We start from the raw sequence: 22,790 nt of genomic DNA on the forward strand, positions 1-22,790 counted from the left end.
TTAAGGATGCATCCAAAGAATGGAAACTGCAGCGCACGTTAAAGTCGATATAATAATTATCCCTCTCCTCAGATCCACTACCTGATGATTCTGGCAGCCAACTGGGCCTATTTGAAAAGCGCCGTCTCCACACACGAGTACCAAGACATCAAGACCAAGGACGACCAGGATCTGGAGGCCGAGGCGCGCTCCAAGGACGGCCAGAACTCCTCGTCCTACTCATAAGGACAAAAGATCCTCGTCCACCATCATCCATCTACTCCCCACACCTCAACCCTCACCGCACCACACCTGCTGTCCACCCCTCCCTCCGTTAAAAACAAACCTCGGTCATGTTAGTCCCTGACTCCTGATTCTCCATCCTCTTCCCCTCCGTGATAATTCTTAAGAGTTGTGTGCTCGCACCAGAGGGGCAGAGAATAGAGGTTCAGGAGACGCGGCAGGCCCAGACGGAGGCAAATGCTTCAGAACGAAGGAGCTCGCCCGTCGGGGTTGAGCTCAGGTATGGTACACCATTTCAGAAGCGTCTCCTCCCCAGTGCTTTTGGGCGGGGCTCATGAACGTGGCCCGGCTGTGATGGCCTCGCACCTTGAGCCAGCACAGCCTCTCGATACACAGCTCCTAACAGCCTAAAAAACATTGTTCACTGTCTGTTTCAACCACAGGGAAGCCAGGCAGCGACCAACTTCCTCCGTTGTTTTTTTTGGGTTTTTTTGGTGTTTTATATGCATATATATATATGAATATAAATATATTGTGCGAATGTGTGCGAATGTTGTTGTTTATTTTTAATACGCTCTGACAAGTATGCCAGGTACTATAACGATCTTACTTCTTCTTCTTTAAGTTTTTGCGCTCATAGATTTTTCCTCTTTTCTCTCCATCTTTAAATTTTTATTGCTGATGCTCCATTTGTTGTTGCACTATTAGAGAAACAAAAAAAATCTGATTAAAATACAAAGCCCTTCTCTCACATAGAAACATCTGAAACACTTCACTCCTGTGGTATCTCAAGGATTATTGTGCATTTTCCATGATCAGTGTTTATTTATCCGACAAGGTGTTGACAGTTAATTTAGGACCAGAGGTGTAGCAAACTTTTTTTAAAGGAACAGTTTTGGGAAGTCGAATACGCCTGTTTGCTTTCATGGAGATTGTTCACTCTTGAACCATTCAACTGGTTTTCTCTCAACTTCTGCCAACCAGCACTTTTAAACACATTATTGTTTAATTCACTCAAAAATGAACCATAAAAATTACTTTTTAATGTTTTGTGTTTGCTTGACATTTACCATCTGAGCATGAACATAGTATCAATCTGCTCATTTCCTAAAGTGTTGAACTGTTCCTTTTAAAACCTCTCTGTTTTTGGCTACGCAATTCAAAGACAAATCTGCTCTGGTCTTTTGATGTAAACGAAAACACACACCTCAGGTATCAAGCCAAATCCAATTTTCTCCAGCAGTTGTGTTCCTTTCCGAGGCTTTCAGCATCTTAACTCTTACTGGAACGGTACGCTGTCCTGTGTGAATTACACCACTCAAAGCTCTTCTGTTGTTTTCTAAAATTGCTCCTTTTGCGGATGAAGTTCACCTGTAAATAACCAAAATCACCCTAATAGATCTCAATGAACACCTTTCCCAAAACGGGGAGAACACATTTGGTGTTTTGCCATTCGCTCTTCTATAAGTTTTGATTTTTTTCCACAAATATATGTAAACCATTTGAGATATGTGTTTAGCACTCGAATACTAGTTCTGCATTTGATATAATAATTGTAATGTGACATCTTAAATGATATGTCGTGAGAGGGATACAGTGATATATGATGGACTGAGGTGCTTGTGATGTAAACATTTTAAAATATGAAAAAAAAATATGGAAATTGATTTTTAATGTTTTATCAGTTTTAGGCAGCTGAGTTCTTCTTGTGATTCAGTAATAATGATTTTATGGAACTTGTTCATGCTTATTTTTTGCTGGCCAGCCAAATGAGTGACTCATCAACACATGAGTTGAGGATAAAAGTCACTTTATGATTTTATTTTTCTTGGGGTTTTTTTTTTTTTTTTCCTTGTTTATTTTTTAACGTCATGCCTCTCATTCTAGCCGCAGAGACTGTTTTGGATGTTTACACTCTGAATAAAACCAGTCAGGAATTTTCATACATTCATTTTATAATCAGATAATGTCAGATACTCATGAACTATAGTCTATATTGATCATCACTGGTTAGTTTACCCTTAAAAAAAAAAAAAAAACACTGAAGATGACACATTTTTAAACTTTGATGAGATGAAGCATGTCACTATTGTCCATGTGTGCAGCTGTCTATTCTGTATAAAAAAGGACTATACTGCCATGTGTGTAATGTTTGATAATTATACGTGCTTTGCCGCCAGGTTGATGTAAAGGCAAAATTCAGTTTCCTATAAGATGATGCGTGTCAGGGTGTTGTTGTTTCCTCGTTATTTGCATGAAGGAGACATGACTGTGTCTTTGCAGTTTTTCAGGTGATGTGTAGTCAATTGTACTGACAACTATGGTAGGCGGTGTGTGCCCCCCACCCACACTCTTTTTCTAAAGAAAGCTCCATTGTAGTTTGATGGCATTGTAGTCCCTGTAGGTGTTTCATTATGGTTTTCTTTTTTTTAAGTTGGAAATAGTTCTATGACTCCTATATAGTGATGATTTTTGTAACCTTCTCTAGTAAAACCGATATTTTTTATTATCGTGACACCGTTGTCTCCTGCCTCTTTCTTTGAGTTGAGTGATTTTAATTTTTTCTTTTTACACCTTTCCAAACAATTGCTCGATTTTGTCCACACATCATAGAAATTGTGGGAGCGTGAGGCACAACATATTAACGGCCTTGCCCACATTGTTGTCCAGATTTATTGACAAGATATCAACGTTTAAAGTGGGAGATTCCGAAACCGATGCAAGATCAGCTGATGGTTTTGGCTAGACAAGAGGCCTTGGTCTGTTTTATTAGTCCTGTCATCGGGTTTTGGAATTAACATCACCAACAGCTGATCTGAGCTGCTGTTCAATATTTTGAGCAGCAAATCTTAAAAAACAAGTGGCCAAACATATTGGGTGTTGCATTAAAGCATTAAAGTTGGGTGTTTTCAGTGAATAAATCAAATAATTTAACAAAACTCATTCTAATTATATTAAGTGATAATGGACACAAATATACTGTACAAACACACTGCAACCTCAACAGTCCATGTGTCCAAAACGTGCTCTAAAGTTTACCTGGAGACAAAAAGATAAAAACTTCAGAAGGTATAAACATGATTTGATCCGCATATGCCACTGAGCTGGATACACATTTAAATACACGTTTAAGCATAACAAGGTTTGTGGATTTTGGCTTCAGATAAGACCTTTCTGAGGCCAGTATGAAGAGGAGTCGTAACAGGATGCTCCAATTACAAAAAACAGGACACCACATTTAGTATTTTGTGGCCTTTAGTGACCCCGCAATGTTCCCAATAGTTACTCTGGAGACTTTCCATCTTACCAATGTTACTGTGAAGCATCATAAAGGGTCTTCATCTCTCACACTTTTGACACACGGATGCAGCCTTGTGGAGGGGGAGGGGTACTGCGCTTCAAATAAAAACATCCGTCTCCAGTTTTTTGTTTTTTTAGCTGCTTTTTTATTTCCAATGTATAAAAAAAAAAAAACATGACATATAGTGGTTGGTAAATAAATTAATTACGGACTGAAAAATTCTTATCAGACAAACACCTGATGTTGAAATATTTTTAAAAATGTCTGGTTTGGCATCTTAAAAATGAAAAGTTGTGATTATTACTAGTTGATTTTGTGATTAGCCTTATAACATCTTCAACAAATTAGTTAAAAATTAATAGTTTATTTACTAGAAAGACAAAAAATGATCACCAGTAATTTTAAGTACCTTGATTTACAATTCATGTAAAATGTCTGAGCTAAACCTCTTACTAATATTAAATCTGATATGTTTGAAGCCAATAGAATTGGTTTTATCAGCACTTAATTGGAATTGAGCTGTATTGTCACCCTTAGCATATCTCACATATTTCTTGCGGTGGAAATTATTTTTTCAAGGAAAAGTTACAATTGAGGAAAAGACACAAAGTGTCACATACATTTCAGGTACCAAACACACATGGAGTGATATAACTGAGGTTTGTCACTGACCACAGTAAGAATCTGTGAAATGCACGAAGACAGAGCAGAAATGTTATGTTTCTAAAACTTCTTTAATGCTTTTCATAATTTAATAATTTGTGTAGACGAGTCCTCCACTGAAAAGAAGGCAGGTTTATGTGAGTAGTTTTTGGGGCCTTTGGTGATGGAAAAAACAAAATGGCGCAAGCCACTGTCAGTTCTGGTCCGTCTTATATCAAGATGGGTTTAAAATTGCTGATCCAGGGCATCACACAGGTGCTGAACACGCGCCACTTTCTCTTTGTGCAGAATCACAAGTGAGAACCATGCAGCGTGCGGCACATGCTGATGCATCGTGTGTCTCTCAGCTCAGCAGCAGGTGCGTTCAGGTTGACTCTTCTTCTGCAAGTTCACTGTGTCAGTGTGGATCAGGTGATCAGCTCTGTGGTCCAGAGCCAGAATGCGACGCACGGCCTCCTCAAATGCTGATGCCACATTTGTAGCATCCTTGGCGCTCGTCTCAAAGTATGGGTGCCCGCCGTTCTCGCGGCACCACTGCCGAGCATCCTCCCCTGAAACCTGCCGCTCAGGCACGTCCAGTTTGTTGCCCAGAACCACAAAGGGGAAGTCGTCAGGGTCCTTTACGTCAGCGTAGTACATGAACTCTTTCTTCCAGTTGGACAGGTTACGGAAGCTTTGTCCATCATCCAAGCTGAAGGTGAGCAGGCAGCAGTCGGAGCCACGGTAGAAAGGCGTCCTGAGACTACGGAAGCGTTCCTGACCCGCAGTGTCCCAGATTTGCAGGGTCACACGGTGGCCGTCCACCTCCAGCTCCTTGTTGAGGAATTCCACGCCTATAGTGTGGAAGAGATGCGAGTCAAACTTGTTGGTGACGTAGCGGTTCATGAGCGAAGATTTGCCGATGCCACCGTCGCCCAGGAGGATCACTTTGAGGAGGGATGACTTGGACATGGTGGCTGCAAATGTGGTCTCACTGGTCTGTGCAAAGGGTCTGTGCCAGAGTTCGAGGTTCAGCTGGGGATGAAACAAAACATATGGGGTTCAGTGAGTCAATGTGCACATAATTTTTCTCTGTTAATGCGTTGGTCTAAATGTCAGAAAATCCACAGAACACCAGGAGACTAAAACAAAAAAAGCTGTAATAAATGTCATTGGAGCTTGAAAAGTGAGTCACAAATGATTCAGAAATGATTTGTCACCTGTCCATCAACTAATCAGTTCACTTCTGTGTCGCTGAATAACATAAGAGGTTCTGAGGTCGGTTTTTAAATATGTGCAATGTAGGATACACAGTGATAGGCTTACATGCCTTTTTTGTTGTGCTCAGAGTTAAACTGTTGATCTCATCTTTGACTTGTATGAGCAAAGACCAAAAGCATAAAATATTCAGGCAGCTAACCAGCACATTTCAACAGTCAATAGTAAACGTTTGAGCTCAGGAAATGTGTAAAGAAGTGACAGAATGTTCAGATCAGCAGCTAGTTTAAAGATCGAATAATGATAATTTGTGATTTATTAGTGATAGGAAGTTTAAGAGTTTTCTCACATCTGAAATCATAAAGGGTTAAACCAGAAAATGACCATTTTGGATATAAACATCAGTTGCAGCTCACCTCGTCACACATGATCTAACATTATAACTCAAACAGTTTAGAACGTTTGCCAGTTGAAATGATTCTAAATAGTCTGACGCAGACTAAACTTCCTGTCTCAGTAGAGTCTCACAGCTGGGTACAGTGTTTTGCAGACTAATACTTCTCGGAGCATGAACGAGCAATTTGCAAATTCAGATTAAACATTAACCTGGCTCTTCATGGGATGAGATGAAAGCGCGGCTGCCTACATGACAGTACGACATGCCAACGTGATCTTAGTAAACAGGTGGAGTAAACTCTGTTCGCTCAAATCACATTTCACCTTTGGTCTCCCAGATAAAGCTGCTCTTCAGATAACAACAAACTGCTTCACTAGCAGCTTTCACTTCACCACACACACACACACACACTCACACACACACTCAGTCTGTAGCTAAATAACACTCACTGTTTACACTCTTCGTCACACGGACAGCGAGCGTAACTGATTAAAGTCAGCTAATCCTATCAAACTGCCACAGCCTCCTCATTAGACCAAGGGACTAATGAACCTCCTGTGCAGTATTTTGATCTGTGGAGTACAGTGCATCACATGGACGCTGATCATAGGACCAGTGGGTCTCACCGTTATATCAGCACACAGTACATGTTATTTAATCTGCAGCAGAGAGTTAAAAACAAATAAATAACTAAATAAAAAAGAAGAAAGCGTTAAACTTCCTCAGATCGCCAAGCTGTTAAAAAGCACCTCATGAGGATTTTAATGCAAATTTAATCCCGCACCACACATATAAATACTCTGCATACTAGTTCAAGCTCTCGTGGTTCTCGTTCCACCCACACCCCCGATACAATGGTCTGTGACAGCATCAGGTCTAGATAATAAGATGCACACACTGAATACAATGGGTCAGTGTTATCTCATGACTGATCCATCACAGTGATGCCACAGAATCAACTAAGTACTGATAGTAGCAAACCTAAATAATCTTTGAACTAGTCCAATCATTCGTTTTAAATAAATAATATTAAAGCTTTGCAGGTTCAAGCTTCTCAAACGTGAGGTTTGAAGCTTTCCTTTGTAATAAATGATAGTATAGGGGGGGTGTTGGGAGTTTTTACAAGCACTCTGAAGAAGACCACTTGGGCTTAACGTTATGATTATTGCAGTTTCAGGACTTTTGCAACAGACTGATTACTTTACAGTCGATGAGTTAAAAAGTGGAAATGTTGCTGCAATATTACGGGAACCATGTGTGCTACAACTGTCTCAACATCCTCCAGGAGTCCATGCAGCCTGCAGCCTCTAAACACACTACATTTGCTGCATTTCCAGCAAATGTTGGGCCCCTCAGCTCAGGTTAAAGACTTGGAAAAGAATGAAGTGAAGGGTTAGAGCTTATAGTCTGCAGTCACATGAGCTTGCAGCAGGATGCATGTTTGGAACCCAGAAAATTTGGATACATGATTTCTTTGTGCTGGGACCTTTCAACACACACACACACACACACACACAGTAGTGTTGCCCCTGTCATTTCCTCAAGACGTACGTCAACATTTTCAGGGGGGGGGGGGGAGAAAAGCAATGAAATACAGAAGCAGGACTGAATGGCCAAACACACACGCACACACAGGGTCACACATTCAGGAGTCATGTGAGTGATTCAGCAGAATAGCTCCGAAAAACTGTGCCCGTTTCCACAACTAAGCACATGATGTGATTAAAGCCTGACAGCTGCTGTTTTTCGTTTTTTTTTTCTTTTTTTTTTTCCTAAATTCACATGACAAGAGACTGAGTTTTACAGCACCAATAAAAATAAATAAATAATTAAACTCGATGAGATCAACTGGTTTTTGAACTAGTAAACCACCCACAGGTCCATTATCGGACAAGCAGGCAAACGGTTTGCGTTTTAAACTACAACCATTAACTCGGGTGAAATTCGGCCCTGTTGTCGAAAAGGTTCACGTGTAGAAGCAGAAGAAGGCTGCAAAAAAAGGGAGATTTATCGCGACTTTTAAAACTTAAGACTCAAAACGAGCACACACGTCCTATAAGGTGTCTGAATGTTGACTCCTGACTCCTGCTCACTAATGTTTATCGCCTGTCGATCATTGGGAGAAAATAGGCAAAGAAATGAATGCATACGTGCGTCTGTCCGGTAATGGAAGCATAGCCTCAAACTGCCGCTGTCCGAAAATGGGCGCACCCGTGCTTTCCTGGCCCGTCAAAACGCAACAGAGAGACGCTTCACCTCCTCACCGGCTGCTCCCAGCGGTTAAATCCCTCCTGTTCATCCCGGCAGGGTGCAGCTGTCTGCCGGTGTCCCCCGACCCCCGCCCTCCTTTCTGGCCCCAAAGCCGCTGGTGACGCTCATATGATAGGAGACAGAGAGTCACGCCTCCTCCCGTCACTCTTGGATAGATACACCCACCCACCCATCCACGCACACACCATTTTTTACAAGTTTTACATTTACCCAAATACAAAATGACGGTGAGGTGGTGGTGAGTAATTAAGTACATTTACTCAAGTACAGGCCTGTCGTTAAATACATCCCTGCAGTCAAATCAAAGGAGCTAACAATCATGATGACAACTGTACAGATCATTAACGCCATCCACGGTGGTGTTGTCACCGGCCACCCTGATCAAACACAATAACCAAAAGATAAGGAGAAAAGTCTCCAGACCTCAGATACAAATCATTAACACACACACAAACACACCCTGACAACAAACAGTACTGCAGCTTCATATCTGTGTACCACGTGTCTTGATTTGCCACAAAACACTTCAGGAAGTTTTCACACAACTTCTTTTTCCAAAGTTTCATTTCGTCAGCGCTGCGGTTCAGATGATGTAAAAAAAAAAAAAGTGGAAAAATCAAAGATCAGCACCACTGAAAATCAATAATTGAAAGCAGAATAACACAACAATCACAGCTTCAAACACACAGCATGAATTTGAATGACTTATTTTCTAAAAGTGAAAGCATTCATATCCACAATGACTTACAATAGGTGCAACAGCTACACATTTATCAGGAAAAGTGTCCATTAGTGGGAGCACAGGTCAAAGTATTTGTGGCTATAAACCTGAAACAGCTAATGTGCAGAGCCAGAAAAAAAAAAGGAGGGTAAACGAGCTACTTCAAATACCGATGAATGGATGGAGCCAGGAAATGATTCAGCAGTAAGACGAAGACTAGAGCTACTCGTTGAAAAGTTTTAGTTTCAGTCAGAGCCTCCAATGTGTTGCCGTGACTCGTCATTTCTGCCTGCAGCTGAAACGGCATCAACGTTGGAGGCCGTGCAAAGTGAAGGATGAATGTAAAATGTGCAGTGTGCTCCATCCTGTCAGAACCCTGTGGCTTTCTCTCTTCATTCCTCCTCTTTCAACCTATACAAACATTTCTTTTTTCAATTGAGGTGAAAACAGGAAACCACATTTACTGTAGAGCGGTGATGTGGGGGAACTGACAGTTATAAATGACATCATAAACTGACGGTTAACATTTTAATGTCATCGACTGTTGGGAAAACAAAACAGGTCAGCTTGGCATGATTTGATGATGAAAGTCTTCTTTCTTTCTCTAATACTTAGAGGCAGACCCAGGCGCTGTGGTACCATTGCTGCCCACACCCGCTGCAGGTCACAAAAGTCATCGCGTCCTGGTCCGGGCCGCTCTGCCTCACCCACGCAGGCAAGAAAAGGGCACCCCTGGACACCTGCGTCACCCTACAGTCCGAACCTCCGCATCGTTTGCAGCGAATCATCTGCGTTTGCGTCCCGTCTGTCGCTCGAGGAAGCTGCCTCTCGCTCACGCCCTGGGAGGTGTACTGCTCCCTCAGCTGCCGGAGCTCGGTGCTGGCCATCTCTTCTGCTGACATCCGGGCGAAGGTCTCAGGCGACAGCGAGCCGCTCAGGAGGCCCTGATGTAGGTGACCGTTCTTAGGGTTCCTCAAGTTGGCCACCTTGCTTCTCACACAGGCTTTGTATTTGACCTGACTGGAGCTGTGGAGCTCATGGATGTGCTGCTCAATGTACCCAGCCAGCTCTCCAGCCCTGCCCTGGTCAGGAGATTCAGGGTGCAGGGCAGCACGGAGGAGCTGAACACATTTAGTTCTTACAGATGAGACATCAGAAGATGCAGTGGAGGTGAGAGTCTGGAGGCCAGATTTGGCCACGAAGGATGATGCCTGCTGTTCTGCAGCAACTTTTTCCCCCGTAGTGTCAGGTGTTGGTGCTGGAGCAGGGTGGGAATCCCCCTGCATGGAAGCTCCTACATCTGCAGCCTCATGATGCAGAGAAACCCTGTCAGAGAGCTCAGCCTCTTTGGACTCTGTGCATTTCACTCCTCGTGTTTCTTTGCTGTATTGTCTCTTCCACTTGGACAGCAAGCTCTTGGTGGTCTTCTTTGCGGTGTCATCAGAGCAGGTTTTCAGGAGCCGGTACAGAACTTTGACAATGTCTGTGGTTTCCAGCTGCTCCGCCGTGACGTTCGACTTATCGAGGTCACCAAGGAGGGTCAAGATGTTCCCATAGCTTCTGTCGACAATGGATTTCTCTATCTGCAGGGTGCAGTGGACTATTTCTTTAGTATCCATGGCTGCTACAGAGATATGTTTGTGATTAAATTGGAAATATCATAATTATACAAGAGAAAAATGTATGATCACGTGCAGGCAAAAGGCGCGTTCTGTTTCCTACAGCAGTACGCACGGTTACGCAAAGGGGAAACGTATTTTTGCATTGGCATCTGCATTTCCGGTGGTTTACCTGATTTCCCTCATGGTTTGCAGCTTCTTCACACTAACAGCAAACGCCAGACGCCGTCGACATGGGGGCAGCCATGTTGAATGTGGCTTTCACAACGGGACATTGCCTGAATGCGCCTCTAGATGGAGGTGTAGCCTCATGGACTCTCGCACAATTTGACCATGATGCTTTACTGTTTGGCTGTTGTCACTTTTTCTTAATGGCACTAAAAAACACTTGGAGCTGCGCACACAGTTTAATGCGCACAAAACCTGTTTTATTGTGTTTATTTTAATGTGTGATGATGTTAGTTGTAATGGGACGGAGCTGTGTGTCAAAGCCCAGTTGTAAGCCTGAGTGAAAGCAGCGTCATCCTCAAGCCTATAATCGTCTTTGTACTTTATAGTGTGTTGTTATCTGCCATTGCATCACAATAACAGGCCCTTGCAGTTCTGTTGTGTTAAGATTCTTGTGTTTGTTTAACATGTAACGCAAGATTAGCTGTTTATGCAGTGATTTACTTGTGTTCTTAAGGCTTTTCAAATGACTCCTTATGTGTTGACAGATATTCAGTAGCCAGGCTAGTTTCTGTTTATTTTCACAACTCTCTCCTATGTGCTGACAAAGCAGCAAAGCTGGATTAAAGCGTCTGCATTAAAAGAATAGCAAGAGTTGGAGACCCTGAAGTCCAGGGATTAAAGTGTTCAAGAAAAGTGACAAATTCAAATATGTTTATGGATTAATCTGTATTATTGTGACTGTTTGATTTTTCTTTTTCCTAGATGGATGATGTGCTTCAGCTACAGAAGTGTGTGTTTGCAGTCTGCATGCAGAAACACGCAGTCCCCACATACAAACAGCCAAGGGCGAGCAGACAACAATTCGAGAGAGGAAGGTATCTCTGACAAGATGAGGCAAGCTGTTGTGCAATTAGATGGTATCAAAGAAGACGATGAACGAGTGTTTAGGATAATTCACAGTTGTGGAGCTAAGAAATAAAAATGTTTTCATGCATCAAACCCACAACAGTGGTCAGACCAGTTTGTGAGTTTGTGGGTAGTTGTTATTATCAGAGCTGGATGCACATGTCAGGCAACCAAACACATTCATGCCCGCAGGTAATTTAGAGCAATGACTTTACCTGTCTTTGGTTTGTGGGAGGAAACCGGAGCACCAGGAGGCAGAGGAAGAACATGCAACTCCACACAGAAAGCCCACGGCTGGAATGACATTTAGGAAATGTGTGAAAATCCGTGGACACAAAAAGATAAAGAAAAAAGAAATTGATGGCTTACCCCAATTTAATTCTTAGATGACTGGTTCAAAATTCGGGGATTTTTTTTTTTTTTTTTCACCAAGCATTAGGTGAGAAGATTGAAAGCATTCTGACATCTTTATGATTAAAAAGACAAATCTCTAACGTGGACCAGTTACCACATAAGCTTAAATGTGTCTTGTTTATTACAAAGAATGAAGCGTAAACACGTTGCTGTTGTCGTACTGTGTAGTTGTACAGGAGGTTTTACAACAAACGTGGAATTTGCAGTTGCTACATTTAAAGCAAACACGGTTTTGCTGTGTGGGGAATATTTATGGACCATTGATCACAATCTATCAAGCCACTGCAGGCTGATATCTAAGGTTCCTTTTTGCAAAAGAGTCTTTAACGTAAAGAGGTGAAGTCTGAAGTGACAAAAATAAAAAAGTCCGTCAAAAGTGCATCATTGTTTGAATATCATAAAATAGTGAAAAATGTCTACAACCATTTCACAGAAAAACAAGTGGATGTCTTGTTTGTCCAACCAGCAACTCAGAAAATATTGCCGGACAAGAACAATTGAAAACTGTGAATTTCACAGCAACTGGAATTAGTGAATTTTGGTCATTTTTGTTTGAAAAGCACCTTAAATAATTAATCATATATAAAAAAGCCTATTTATTAAAGCTCTAATAGCCTTTGTTAAGCAAAATTAAAAAAGATGCTGGACATTTTCTGACCACATTAAATCCATATAATCCATATCAAAGGATGAACAAGAAAAGTGGAGGCATTAGCTTTTGCATATACAATTTACATAACGTGAACTAGAAAGTGAGTTTTTTTTTTTAATTCAAAAATACTTTTTAAATCACTGGAGCACATTAATTCAAAGTAGCCTTCTGTCAAAACATATATTCACGCACTAATACCTCCATGACATATAAATAGATGAGCAGGGAGCCATTACGTAACCTGTGGTGTGACATCATCCTCTTAATCTTACATTTAAATTTCTGCTTTCAAAATTGATGCAGATGTGTCCAATAGTAGTGGAGGCCTGGAGGGAAAATTGATACGGTGCCTCTTCGCATAATAGCTTCTGGCTCTCGAGTTTTCAAACAGCACTTTTAAAAACCTCAAATGGAAGATAAAGCTTCCAGGAGGCTTTTAGCAGCGTTAATGTTTAACTTTTCTCTCCGAACGCGAGTTCGTTGGCTCAAGGGTTTTTTTTCGCGCAGTGAATCCCACAAAGTGCAGCTGAAGGTTGTTAAGAAAGGGAAAGTGCTAGTTTCTTACAGATGTGTGTTGTTTTCTGTTTGTGGATTTTACGGACTGAAGCTGTGACCCTTCAGTCACAGGAGGGTCCCTGACGTCATACTATGTGTAGTTTGTATGTGTGTGTGTGTTTGTGTTGAGATGGGTGGGGTCCAGGGAGTGAATGGGCCTTGAGTGAACACATGCAACAGAAGAAAAAGAAGAAAAACCCACCTTCAGCAGTCAACACACTGCAGGCCCCTGCTTTTGTTTCTCCAGACACACATGACTGGAATTCCTCAAAAACGCTCACAAGGCTCCTCAGATCTTATCAAACAAATTCACTGCGCCCTGTCTGCACTTGAAGGCTCCTTATCTGTGGGAATGGAATTTTACCAGCACACGGCTACCGCGGCCCCCGTTCACCAAGAGGTGGCGCTCTCTGCACTTTGCTGATTCCTGTGGCTGCACAATGAGGAAGTGGAGTCCTGCTGTATCACATCCTGCTTTTGTTGCCTCCACCTCTTGTGCAGAGCTCGTCACACTTGAGTGCACGCACGCACACACACACACACACACACACACACACACACACACACACTGCTCCGCCCCAAGCTTGAGAAACCTTGAAACTTCCCTGTTTAAATGATCTTTTTTCTCATGTGCAAACATGACAGTGCGGTAAGTACCTGCAAACCTTCTTCTAGCCCTGAAAACAGCCCCTAAAACTCTAAACACATAAGCAGCAATAAAGAAGAAAGTTTGTTTAAGCCGACGTAACTATATGAAGAGGTTTGGTTCATCATTCTTGCAGTGGGACTGTGAACAGTTACAGAACGTTGTTTTAAATGTCAGCAAAATACATTCTTTGCATCATTAATAAACAAAGAGAACATATTACTCTGAATTAGTGCTAGTGCACAAAGTGCATTTGATTTGTTTACATCATTAAATCTCTATCGATTTCTTCTTACAGTCACTTTTTTCTGCATCGGAAAACAAACTTAACCCCCTTTGTTGTAAGCTCGTTTGTCATGTTACCAAAATTAAGTTCATTTTCTGAAACGTTACTGACGATTCATTACTGCAAGTTCTTTCTACTTTGCTTTTTATAGTTACTGGTTCAATCCAGAAATCTAATATAAGATTAAATATGAGAATTAACACCTGTTCCCCATAAACTGCTAGTGGTTTATAGGTGTTAGTTACGATGCTGATGGGGAGATTATGCCTTCTGTTTTTTCTTTGAGCATATTCATGATACGTAGCTGCAATAACCGAAGTGGCAGACTCTTAAAGACTGTGGTTTTTATTCTGTCTGAGGAAAGTAAACTTCGATTTTGTATCTGTGCCCAATACTTTTGATGTGTGTGTATCTGTGTGTGTGTGTGTGTTAGGGGTTGCCTGTCTGCTCTCTACCCATCACACTCAAACATCAGGACCTTGGGGGTGATCACACATGACACTACAGTCATCTGTGATCACGGTGACATACAGCACAAAAAAGTCTTTGTGGGTCACATTTCTCTCTGCTTTTCCTGCGGTGGTGCTTTCTTCAGTTTTGAGTGACACATTGAAAGGTGTTTCTTGAGCTTCTACTCTGAGTGTTGCAAACTAGACAGTCTCAAAGTCGGACTTGTCTTCTTGCACCACTTTAGACAGGAAATAAGAGAATTTGGTCATAATATTTTCCTTTTCTGATAACACTTTTGTCAAAGTCAGAAACAATAAGGAAGTGATACTGAAACAAGCTTTGTTTGTGATTAGTTCTTCACTAGAGAAAGGAGTCTAATGCAAAATACTAAGAAACATTAACATCAATGTTTCTTTGCAGGGAAACTGTACAGGTTGTGTTGCTTCTCGCACTGTAAGTTATCGTGATGAAACATTTGGCATTACTTCAAGCTCTGAAATCAAATAGCTAACTTTGTTAATGCACTGACATATAAAAGAAGATATGAGTATTGATTTTAATGCTCAGCTCACAAACACCCACACACACACACGATGTTGCTGTGAAGGGGATGACGTAACAAACCCTCTGTGGTTTTAACCATGCAGTCCCTTCATGTGCATAAACAATAATCCAGATTGGTTCTTCACATTTGTTTTCCCATGAACCCCCTCTTTCCCACACACACACAGACATGCACGCACCCTGACTGGACACATGCTTGGCCTTATGGGAAATCCTGGGTTACAAATATCCACATCCTCCCACGTTGCTCGCAGTTGTGCGGCATCAGCCAGACTAACATTTGTAATGTGATCACAGAGGAGGGGGTGAGGCTCCGACTGCAAACTGTGCACAGGTGTTAGGGGCTGTTCAGCCCTTTGCTTCAGCTGTGTGTGAGAGCAATGGTGGCTAAATTAAATTGCCTTTGAATAACTGCGACATGACTCTCGGTTAATCCAACTGAGCTTTACTGAATCACTAAGCATAAGAAAATTAAAGGAAAGCAATCATAACGCCGTTCATACCAGCCCGGCATTAAAAAAGAACTTGTGACTTTATTCAAAATTATAAATTAGGTTTGGGCCATACAGCTCATGCCAGTGCAACTTTAAAGCAAAGTATATGAACATTGGCAAACACGGGATCGAAAGCGAAAGGGTGTAAATGTCGAGCTCAAACCAGCCATCAAAGGTTAGTGGCCACAGTCATGGAGGGATTGTGAGACAATGGGCCCCTGAGCACAAAACAGTAACAAGTGAGGCTGTTAAGTGGTTTGCGGTTATTTTGCATCTGTTTATAGGCATTTTCTCAGTTTTGCGGCTGTCTTTTATTTACTTTTGGTATTTTTAAACTCTTTGTGCTAATTTTGTCTCATACTGGCAGATTATTCCCTCTTTGGAATCATATTTGGTATTTTTGCAGTCATGGTATGTGTTTCTTTTTTGGTTTAGTAATTTTCAACAGTTCAACAGGAGTTTGCATTTCTTTTCACATTTGGATTCTGATATCCAGGGGCGATTTTATATTTCGACCTGAGCTCTGTGACATTTAAACAAGAAATGATAAAACATTAGGTGTATTTCAAGACGACCCGGGGGCCGTTTTAACCTTATGTCTAAACCGATCTTCAGCTGCGGTAGATCAGTCAGATTATTGCTGGTGTCCACAGTTTCTCACAGAGCACAGCTGATTGCCCGGCTCAGTTAAAGTCAAACAGAACTTCCCTTGTTTCTCTTACCTCATGCAGGGTTTTAACCACACAGACAGTGTGCGCACACAGTTGATTATTTACCTGCAGCGTGTGACACGATACCAACAGTTCTCCTTGAGTACATGGAAGATAAGTGTCTGGTGGGGCAGCGCCCTGTGTGTAAATTACCACTGTGACAAAAGGATTTGTCTGGGACCAGTTCTGTGCTGTAACTTTACGTGCTCACATGAGGAGCATTTTTGTGGCCATACACTTTGGTGCAAATTCCTCTGAAGTGAAATTCCTGAGCTGATTCTGTTGTTTTTCACATGAAATAACTCCCCTGCAAGACATAATGAATCATCTCTTTTGTGTTTTAAAGTTTGGCTTAGTGCCTCTCCTTTGTATAATGGATCTATCAAAGATATTTACAAAGGATTCTTTCCAGAATGGAAACAACAGAAGCAGCATGTACTGTCGTTTTGACATTTTTAGCCTGCAATCTCCCCCCTCTTCTCCCCCCTCTTCTCCCCCCTACTTCTCTGGTAATTTCCGTTGGGTGATTGAGTCCAAATTCCAGATATCCCACAGTTAAGATTCATGGGTCTAGTGTGTGTGTGTGTGTGTGTGTGTGTGTGTGTGTGTGTCAGTCATTCTCCTCTTCTACTTTTCTTCATCTTTTCTTTTACCTTAGTTTTTCTTGCTCTTCACCTTCCTCTCCTCTCCTTTTTATCCTCGTCATTTCCCCTCTCCCTTGCCTCAGTATTTACCAAACACATTCCTCTCTTCCCTGTCTACGTCCTCCATTTCTCCTCTTGGCGCCTCTCTTCCAATTCAAGAATCTGATAGATGCACAAATATGAGCTCGGAGATTCAGAATCCGTCGTCCACAGCGCAGAAACTGTATGAAAACAGCAGTAGAAGATGGGAAATAGTGTGAAAGAAACAGTGGGATGAGGTGTGTTTTCAGACTGTGATTGAGCCCGAGCCATGCAAGTGTACACACACGTTTACGCATGTTTACTGTGTGCATAATCACACACTCCCACATATACCTGAAGACATTCACTGCCAAAGCAGTGCCAGAGCAGGAGTCCTCACCTCTCTCTTCGGTAATCGATAAAAACCATTGCGAGTTTGTGTCAAAATGTCTTTGCTTGTCAAAAATGGTGCGATCCACCCACATTTTTTTTTTCGATCTAAACCAGAGTTAAAGCACAGAAAAGTCTTGGCTCCCATTCGTATTTAAAGTAGAAGAAGAAATCACACACATAATGTTCTCTTGCAAGTGAAATTTTACATTTGTGAGTAAGTAAACACACTCATGCTAAATTCAGTAGATTCATGAGTTTGGCTACTGCAGCCTCACTTAGTCTGACATGACCCATGAGGTGTGTTTGCTGATGTTCGTGAGCAGATTATGGTCAAATGGGCTTTTATTCAGTTTGAGTCTGTGTTAATGTTACATTTGTGTTTTGTGTCTTTTTTACTTGTTTTGGTTAGTTTAGTGTCTGTTCATGGTCATTTCATGTCCACATTTTTAAGATTTGTGTTACTGGGTGCCTCCCTTGGATGGTTACAGGTTGTTCATTATTTAAAGAAACATATATGAAGGTAACTTTACAGGCTCTGCTACGTGAGCCCCATGACCTTTCTGGCTCCTAGGCGTGTACCTGGTAGACTTGTTCATTACTCATCCATTGCTCTTCATGTCCGTTACAGCTCAGCCTGTTGTATCTGTATTCAAAGCAGCTGACTGGAGAGAATCCTAGAAAAGAAGTAACAATATAATAGGGGGTAATTATCTTGCAAAAACCATTTGTGATCAAAGTGGTCACAGTTCAGCAAAAGTCTCTTAGACCTCCTTAAGGACTCAGAGCTTATTTTTTCTGTTCCTTTTGGTACACATCAAATCTTTATTGTTGCACAAGAGGAAACTCTTTTTGCAGCAAGGTGGCATAAAAACCACACCGACTTCAAACTCCTGGAAGCTTGTTTGAGTTTCACTGCTCTTTTTAGGAGGCAAAATAAACAAAGTTGTAATTGTAGCTGAGACAGATTCTTAGTTAGTTGCTGTAATTTGAACTTAATTTTCAGAATTAGCGACTGTAATTTTGAAGTCGTCTTCATACCAAAAGTGCAGAATCATTTAAATAAATAAAACCAAATGAAAACAGTGCAGAGGTCAGCGACTTCTCCAAACACAATCGGTATAAACACACACATTCTTAAGTCAGCAGTTGTCCAACTCTGGACATCACACCCGTTTGATGATTTGCTGATCTTCTCCAGTACTGATAACCTCTGAGCTGGTGAACTTGTGGTGCTAAACACAAACGTGTTACACAGGCAGCTAAAACTCCATTCAGAGGATGAAAGCTACACTTACAATGAGACTGCTATGAAAAAACACACACATACACACACTGCGAGTGGGCACATCTGAAGACTAGAGTACAGGTCACGCTCTTTTCGTTCCCCTCTGCTTTGAACTGAAGTCCTTTGTTACTCGACTGAGTTGAGGTAAACCACAACGCTGCATGTCACTTCCTCGCTTTCAGCCAGAATTTAACACTTGTTTCATTCCAAAGGGGAACTTCACCGTAAAAACATACACACACATTGTGCTTGTTCACAGCTTAGAGGAAGTAACAGCAAACAGGAAGATAGTGAACAGCCGTAGTTTAAGGCTTGATAGCCTGAGTTTCTTAAACAAAGTGGAAACAGAGCTGAAATAATGGAAGCTGCTAAAACATTTGGTCGGTTTAAGGGACGTTTTGTGGCTTTCTCTCTTATTAAAAGGGCAAATAAAGTAAACAATGTCTCCTTGCATTCAAACTAGGCTCCATGTGAGCATCATTTGCTTCTCATGTTACCCAGCATGCTGCTAAAATTAACCATAAACCTCTTTGAAAGATGGCAAATGCTGATAATTGGTAAATGACCATTTTAGGCCATTTTCTTACTTAGTCTAAACATAGCAAAAGTAGTTTGGAATCTGTTGGGTTAAAAGCCTGTACTCTGATACTGTCAGTCGGTGAAACACAGCAGCTGTGCCAAGGGGTGGAAATGGAGAAATGTTTTCCCCATGCGATGCAAAGGTTCACAATATTGCCCTGTCAGCCTCAGAGTTACATAACAGTGAACATGTGAAGGGGAAAAAGGTAGGAGAATGAAAAAATGAGGGGAAAGACAGAAGAAAGTGAAAAAAAGGGGGAGGAGGGAAGGACACCAGATGATGTCATGCATTGCATAGTAAAAGAAGGAGATCAAGTCAGCAGAGCAACCACACAAACTTCTTTTTTTTCCCCCTTTCTTCATTCTTTTAGTCAGAGCGAGCTGCTGAGCGACAGCCACAATGTGGGGCCTCGAATTTCAGCAGATGTGGCAAACTGACCTTATTTGGCATTCCAGGGAAGAATAAAGGAAGGAAGGAAGGAGGTGGCGAGGGCCAAAATTCCACATCATGTTTTTATCAAACCAGGACTGATGTGGAGTCAGCAGCAGCCTCTTTGGGTTGTCTGCCATGAAAGCTAAGGAGCGATGAGCTCAGCCATTTCAAGGCCTGAAGGCTTTGCTTTAAGTAAGCAAAGACAAGTTTGTGGCCTGATGATAAACTGGGTAGTTTTTAAAGTAAAACTCACTTAGATGACTCATGAGTAATAAGATATGGTCTTTAAGCTGCAGGAACCCTGATCTAAATTCATGTTAGGAGCTCATGTGGGGGTTTCTTTGTCTGTCACTGACACTGTGTGGCAACCTCAGAGCACAAACAGTTCATTTGGACACATAAAGACACATTCAACCGCTCACATCTGACAAAACAACCAACAGGAAACCGAACAGACACCTCCTTGTCTGCTCTGTGCTCGCCATTTTCAGAAATAGCCACCCCCGCTGTTATCGAGCCTGGGTCACACTTCCTGTCTTTCTGCTGCACTTTCAAGCGAGGCATTCTGGGTAAGGACCCACCTCCCTGCCCCGACGCCACTCACCTACCAGGAAGTGCAGTGCTCCCAGTTCCTCCTCAGTGAGAACAAATGCAGAAGTGGAGACGGTTCACGCAGGAGAAAGATCACTCTCAGTTCTCTATCTGAGCTTCTTCATCGTCCTCTTCCCCACTGTTATCGCCAGTTGAGTAAAGGGCTATTCCACGAATGTTCTAAAAGGTTTAGTCTTCTTTTGTCAAGATCTTGGCATCTGCAACAAGGTTTCATAACAAAACATGAATAAAACATAAAACATCTGCACTAGTGTTTGTGTTTTCAAGCCACTAAAACAATCTCTTTCTGGGGTCAGGTCACCAGTGTATCCTGTATCCTGTGTCCTGGCTGTCTTCCAAGACGTCCATGTTGGCACGTTTCATTAACATGTGAACTCAAAAAACACACAACATTTGGAGCAGATTCAAACCCACAGCACCAAACACCATGAGCCTGTTAAAATAAACCAGCTGCAACACAGATTGCAACACTAAAAACAAGCAGGGTGACATATTTAAAGGTGTGTTTTTTCCTTTCTTTCTTCTGATATATATATAATCAAGCTGATGTAATGTGGCTATAGAAAATGAATCTCTCTTCTGGGCATTTTTCTACGGAAAATCACAAAATGTAATGCTGCTGGATGACAATTTTCAGGCCTCGGCGGCCGTCCGTGCCTTAATAAACATTCCTCCCACATTCCTGAAACAATGACTGCTCTCTCTACCAAATGCTCAGGGCTGAGCAGTACGGGAGAGGAAAAAGTCCCCGTTGATGTGGTAACATATTGTCCTTGTAATGGGCAGGTTATTCGGCTGGTTTCAGTGCACTGAAGGAAGGGCGACCACATTCTTCAGAGCTGACCTCATGTTTGAAAAACCATAATGGCTGCTCTAAAAACCTGAAACCGGGAGGTAAATGCACAGTGAAAGTCTAAGGTTTAAAATGCATAAAATCTTAATGAAGCTACTGTCTTTCTGCAGCAGCTCAACATGTTTAAGAAGAAAGAAATGCTTCATTATTTATTTCCTACTTTCCTCCTCCTTCTCCTCCCTTAAAGGATGCACATCACTGCTGGAAGCATCTATCAGGCTCCAAACTGCCAGAGATAAGGAGACCAGAAAAAGAAATTCCTGCTCAGTAAATGGAGGCACGTTCACCTTTGTGCAAATACGGCTGTATCTTAGCTCTTGATGTAAAAGAGACCTATTTGACCTATGTGTCCCACAATTTTCTGATGCCCACACGTTGTAAAATTGAGAGAACAGACCCCTGACCCCAGGTGGAGTCTCAAAGCATTGACGGTTCAAACAGAGAAAGGACGCTGATGCTCGGTGCACCTGCTGCACACTAACACTGTTTTCAGTCACAAAGATGCAGTCGCACATTTTTTCAGGCAGTGAGGGAAGTCTCATGCATATTTATTTGCTTCTTCTTACTTTACCTGCCACAGTCAATTAATCGCCCAGCTTTACAATGAGCAACAAAGGCTGCTAATGAGCAAGAATGCCCACAGATCAGTGAAACAGCATGACAGCTGTAGCAGCAGGGGGTCCTCTTATTGGTCGGCTGTTGTTCACAGCCAACGGTGGCCCGCAATCAGACAATAGCACGCCTGGCTTTTCCCGCCACGAGTGTGTTAATACTGTAAAGAACTGTAAAGAGACAGGGAAAAAAAAAAAAAGACCAATGGGCAGAAAGGAGGTTGATGGAGGGCAAAGGGGTGAGTCACTTCAGCTGCAAGACCCTGCTCTCTCCTCTAAACTGCCCAGAGGACCAACATTACTGTTAGAGAGGCTGTTGGGGAGTTTTATCAACTCTAGGGTACAAGGGTGGGAATGACAGCACATTTTTATCGCAAGATAAAATGTTGCACATTGTAGTTTTAAAGGCCATTTCCTTCTTTGGTGAATGTTTGCACTGTTTCCAAGAATCAACTTCGGCTTTACTCCAAAACCTTCTGTAGGTCTGCAGTGCAATCACTCTTATTAAGCATGTTTATTCATTTCAATCTTAAATCGTTTCATTTCTGTAAAAGGGGGAAGTATATCATCCAGGCGATAGGACTACTTCAACCTGTAGAAACCGTTATTTTTCAGGACTTTTTCACAAGCTAGTAAGTGTATAATGAACATATTTTAGAATATTTACAAGAGATTAGAAATGCACAGATTTTCTCTGAAAATTCTTTTGGACTCCAGACCCAAAATAACTTGAGTAGAAAGCAGGAAAATTGTAGCTTTCAAAGTAATTGACAAGGGCTTTTTCACATTGGAAAGATGTGGGGGGGTGGGAGGTTTCACATGTTGTTTGACCATGCAACTAATCTTAATCTTGAACCTGTTTGGCTGGTCTGGATAAAAACTAATGCTCACGTAACTATTTCCACAACTGGCAGAAATACATGGCCTTAAAAAAGAATGTAGGCTCAGTGTAACTTAGTAACTTAATACAAGGGTAAAATAAGCCACATTTAACTGGTACTTTGCAAATAACATGTAAACATATTCAAAGATTCACAGCAGGCAGGGAAAGCATGCCGGGAAACGAGCTTCCACTCACTGTGGGCAGAAAGTACTATCAAAATATCTTATTGCCATAAAA

General features: G+C 41.8%; 2 protein-coding genes across 13 annotated transcripts in view; one reads left to right on the forward strand and one right to left on the reverse strand.

The window, feature by feature from the left end:
• Positions 1 to 2,739, forward strand: part of LOC137125018 (neuronal membrane glycoprotein M6-b-like) — a 31,602-nt gene extending 28,863 nt beyond the window's left edge. For both annotated transcript variants that reach the window (XM_067499888.1, XM_067499887.1), the window contains exon 7: positions 73 to 2,739. In XM_067499888.1, coding sequence (XP_067355989.1) covers positions 73 to 225 — 153 coding nt within the window. In that variant the 3' untranslated portion in view covers positions 226 to 2,739. The remainder of the gene's footprint in view (positions 1 to 72) is intronic.
• Positions 2,472 to 20,407, reverse strand: LOC137125017 (ras-related protein Rab-9A-like). Of its 11 annotated transcripts, none has more exons than XM_067499879.1 (4): positions 20,203 to 20,407; positions 17,877 to 17,971; positions 11,684 to 11,762; positions 2,472 to 5,200 (listed from the first exon to the last, which is right to left on the reverse strand). In XM_067499879.1, exons 2-4 carry the CDS (start codon positions 17,891 to 17,893, stop codon positions 4,535 to 4,537), a joined length of 762 nt encoding a protein of 253 aa, XP_067355980.1. In that variant the 5' UTR covers positions 17,894 to 17,971; positions 20,203 to 20,407; the 3' UTR covers positions 2,472 to 4,534. The 11 variants fall into 11 exon arrangements, with proteins under 11 accessions (XP_067355980.1, XP_067355979.1, XP_067355978.1 ...); XM_067499878.1 differs by having other exon boundaries at positions 20,199 to 20,407; XM_067499877.1 differs by lacking the exons at positions 17,877 to 17,971; positions 20,203 to 20,407 and adding an exon at positions 16,893 to 17,100.
• Positions 20,408 to 22,790: the final 2,383 nt, after the last annotated feature.

This window comes from Channa argus, chromosome 4, assembly GCF_033026475.1.
Source record: "Channa argus isolate prfri chromosome 4, Channa argus male v1.0, whole genome shotgun sequence".
Classification (NCBI taxonomy): Eukaryota; Metazoa; Chordata; class Actinopteri; order Anabantiformes; family Channidae; genus Channa; species Channa argus.

Bases quoted from the DNA above. Each gene is read 5' to 3' on its own strand.
- LOC137125017 (XM_067499876.1), bottom strand. From the start codon at position 10,391: ATGGATACTAAAGAAATAGTCCACTGCACCCTGCAGATAGAGAAATCC.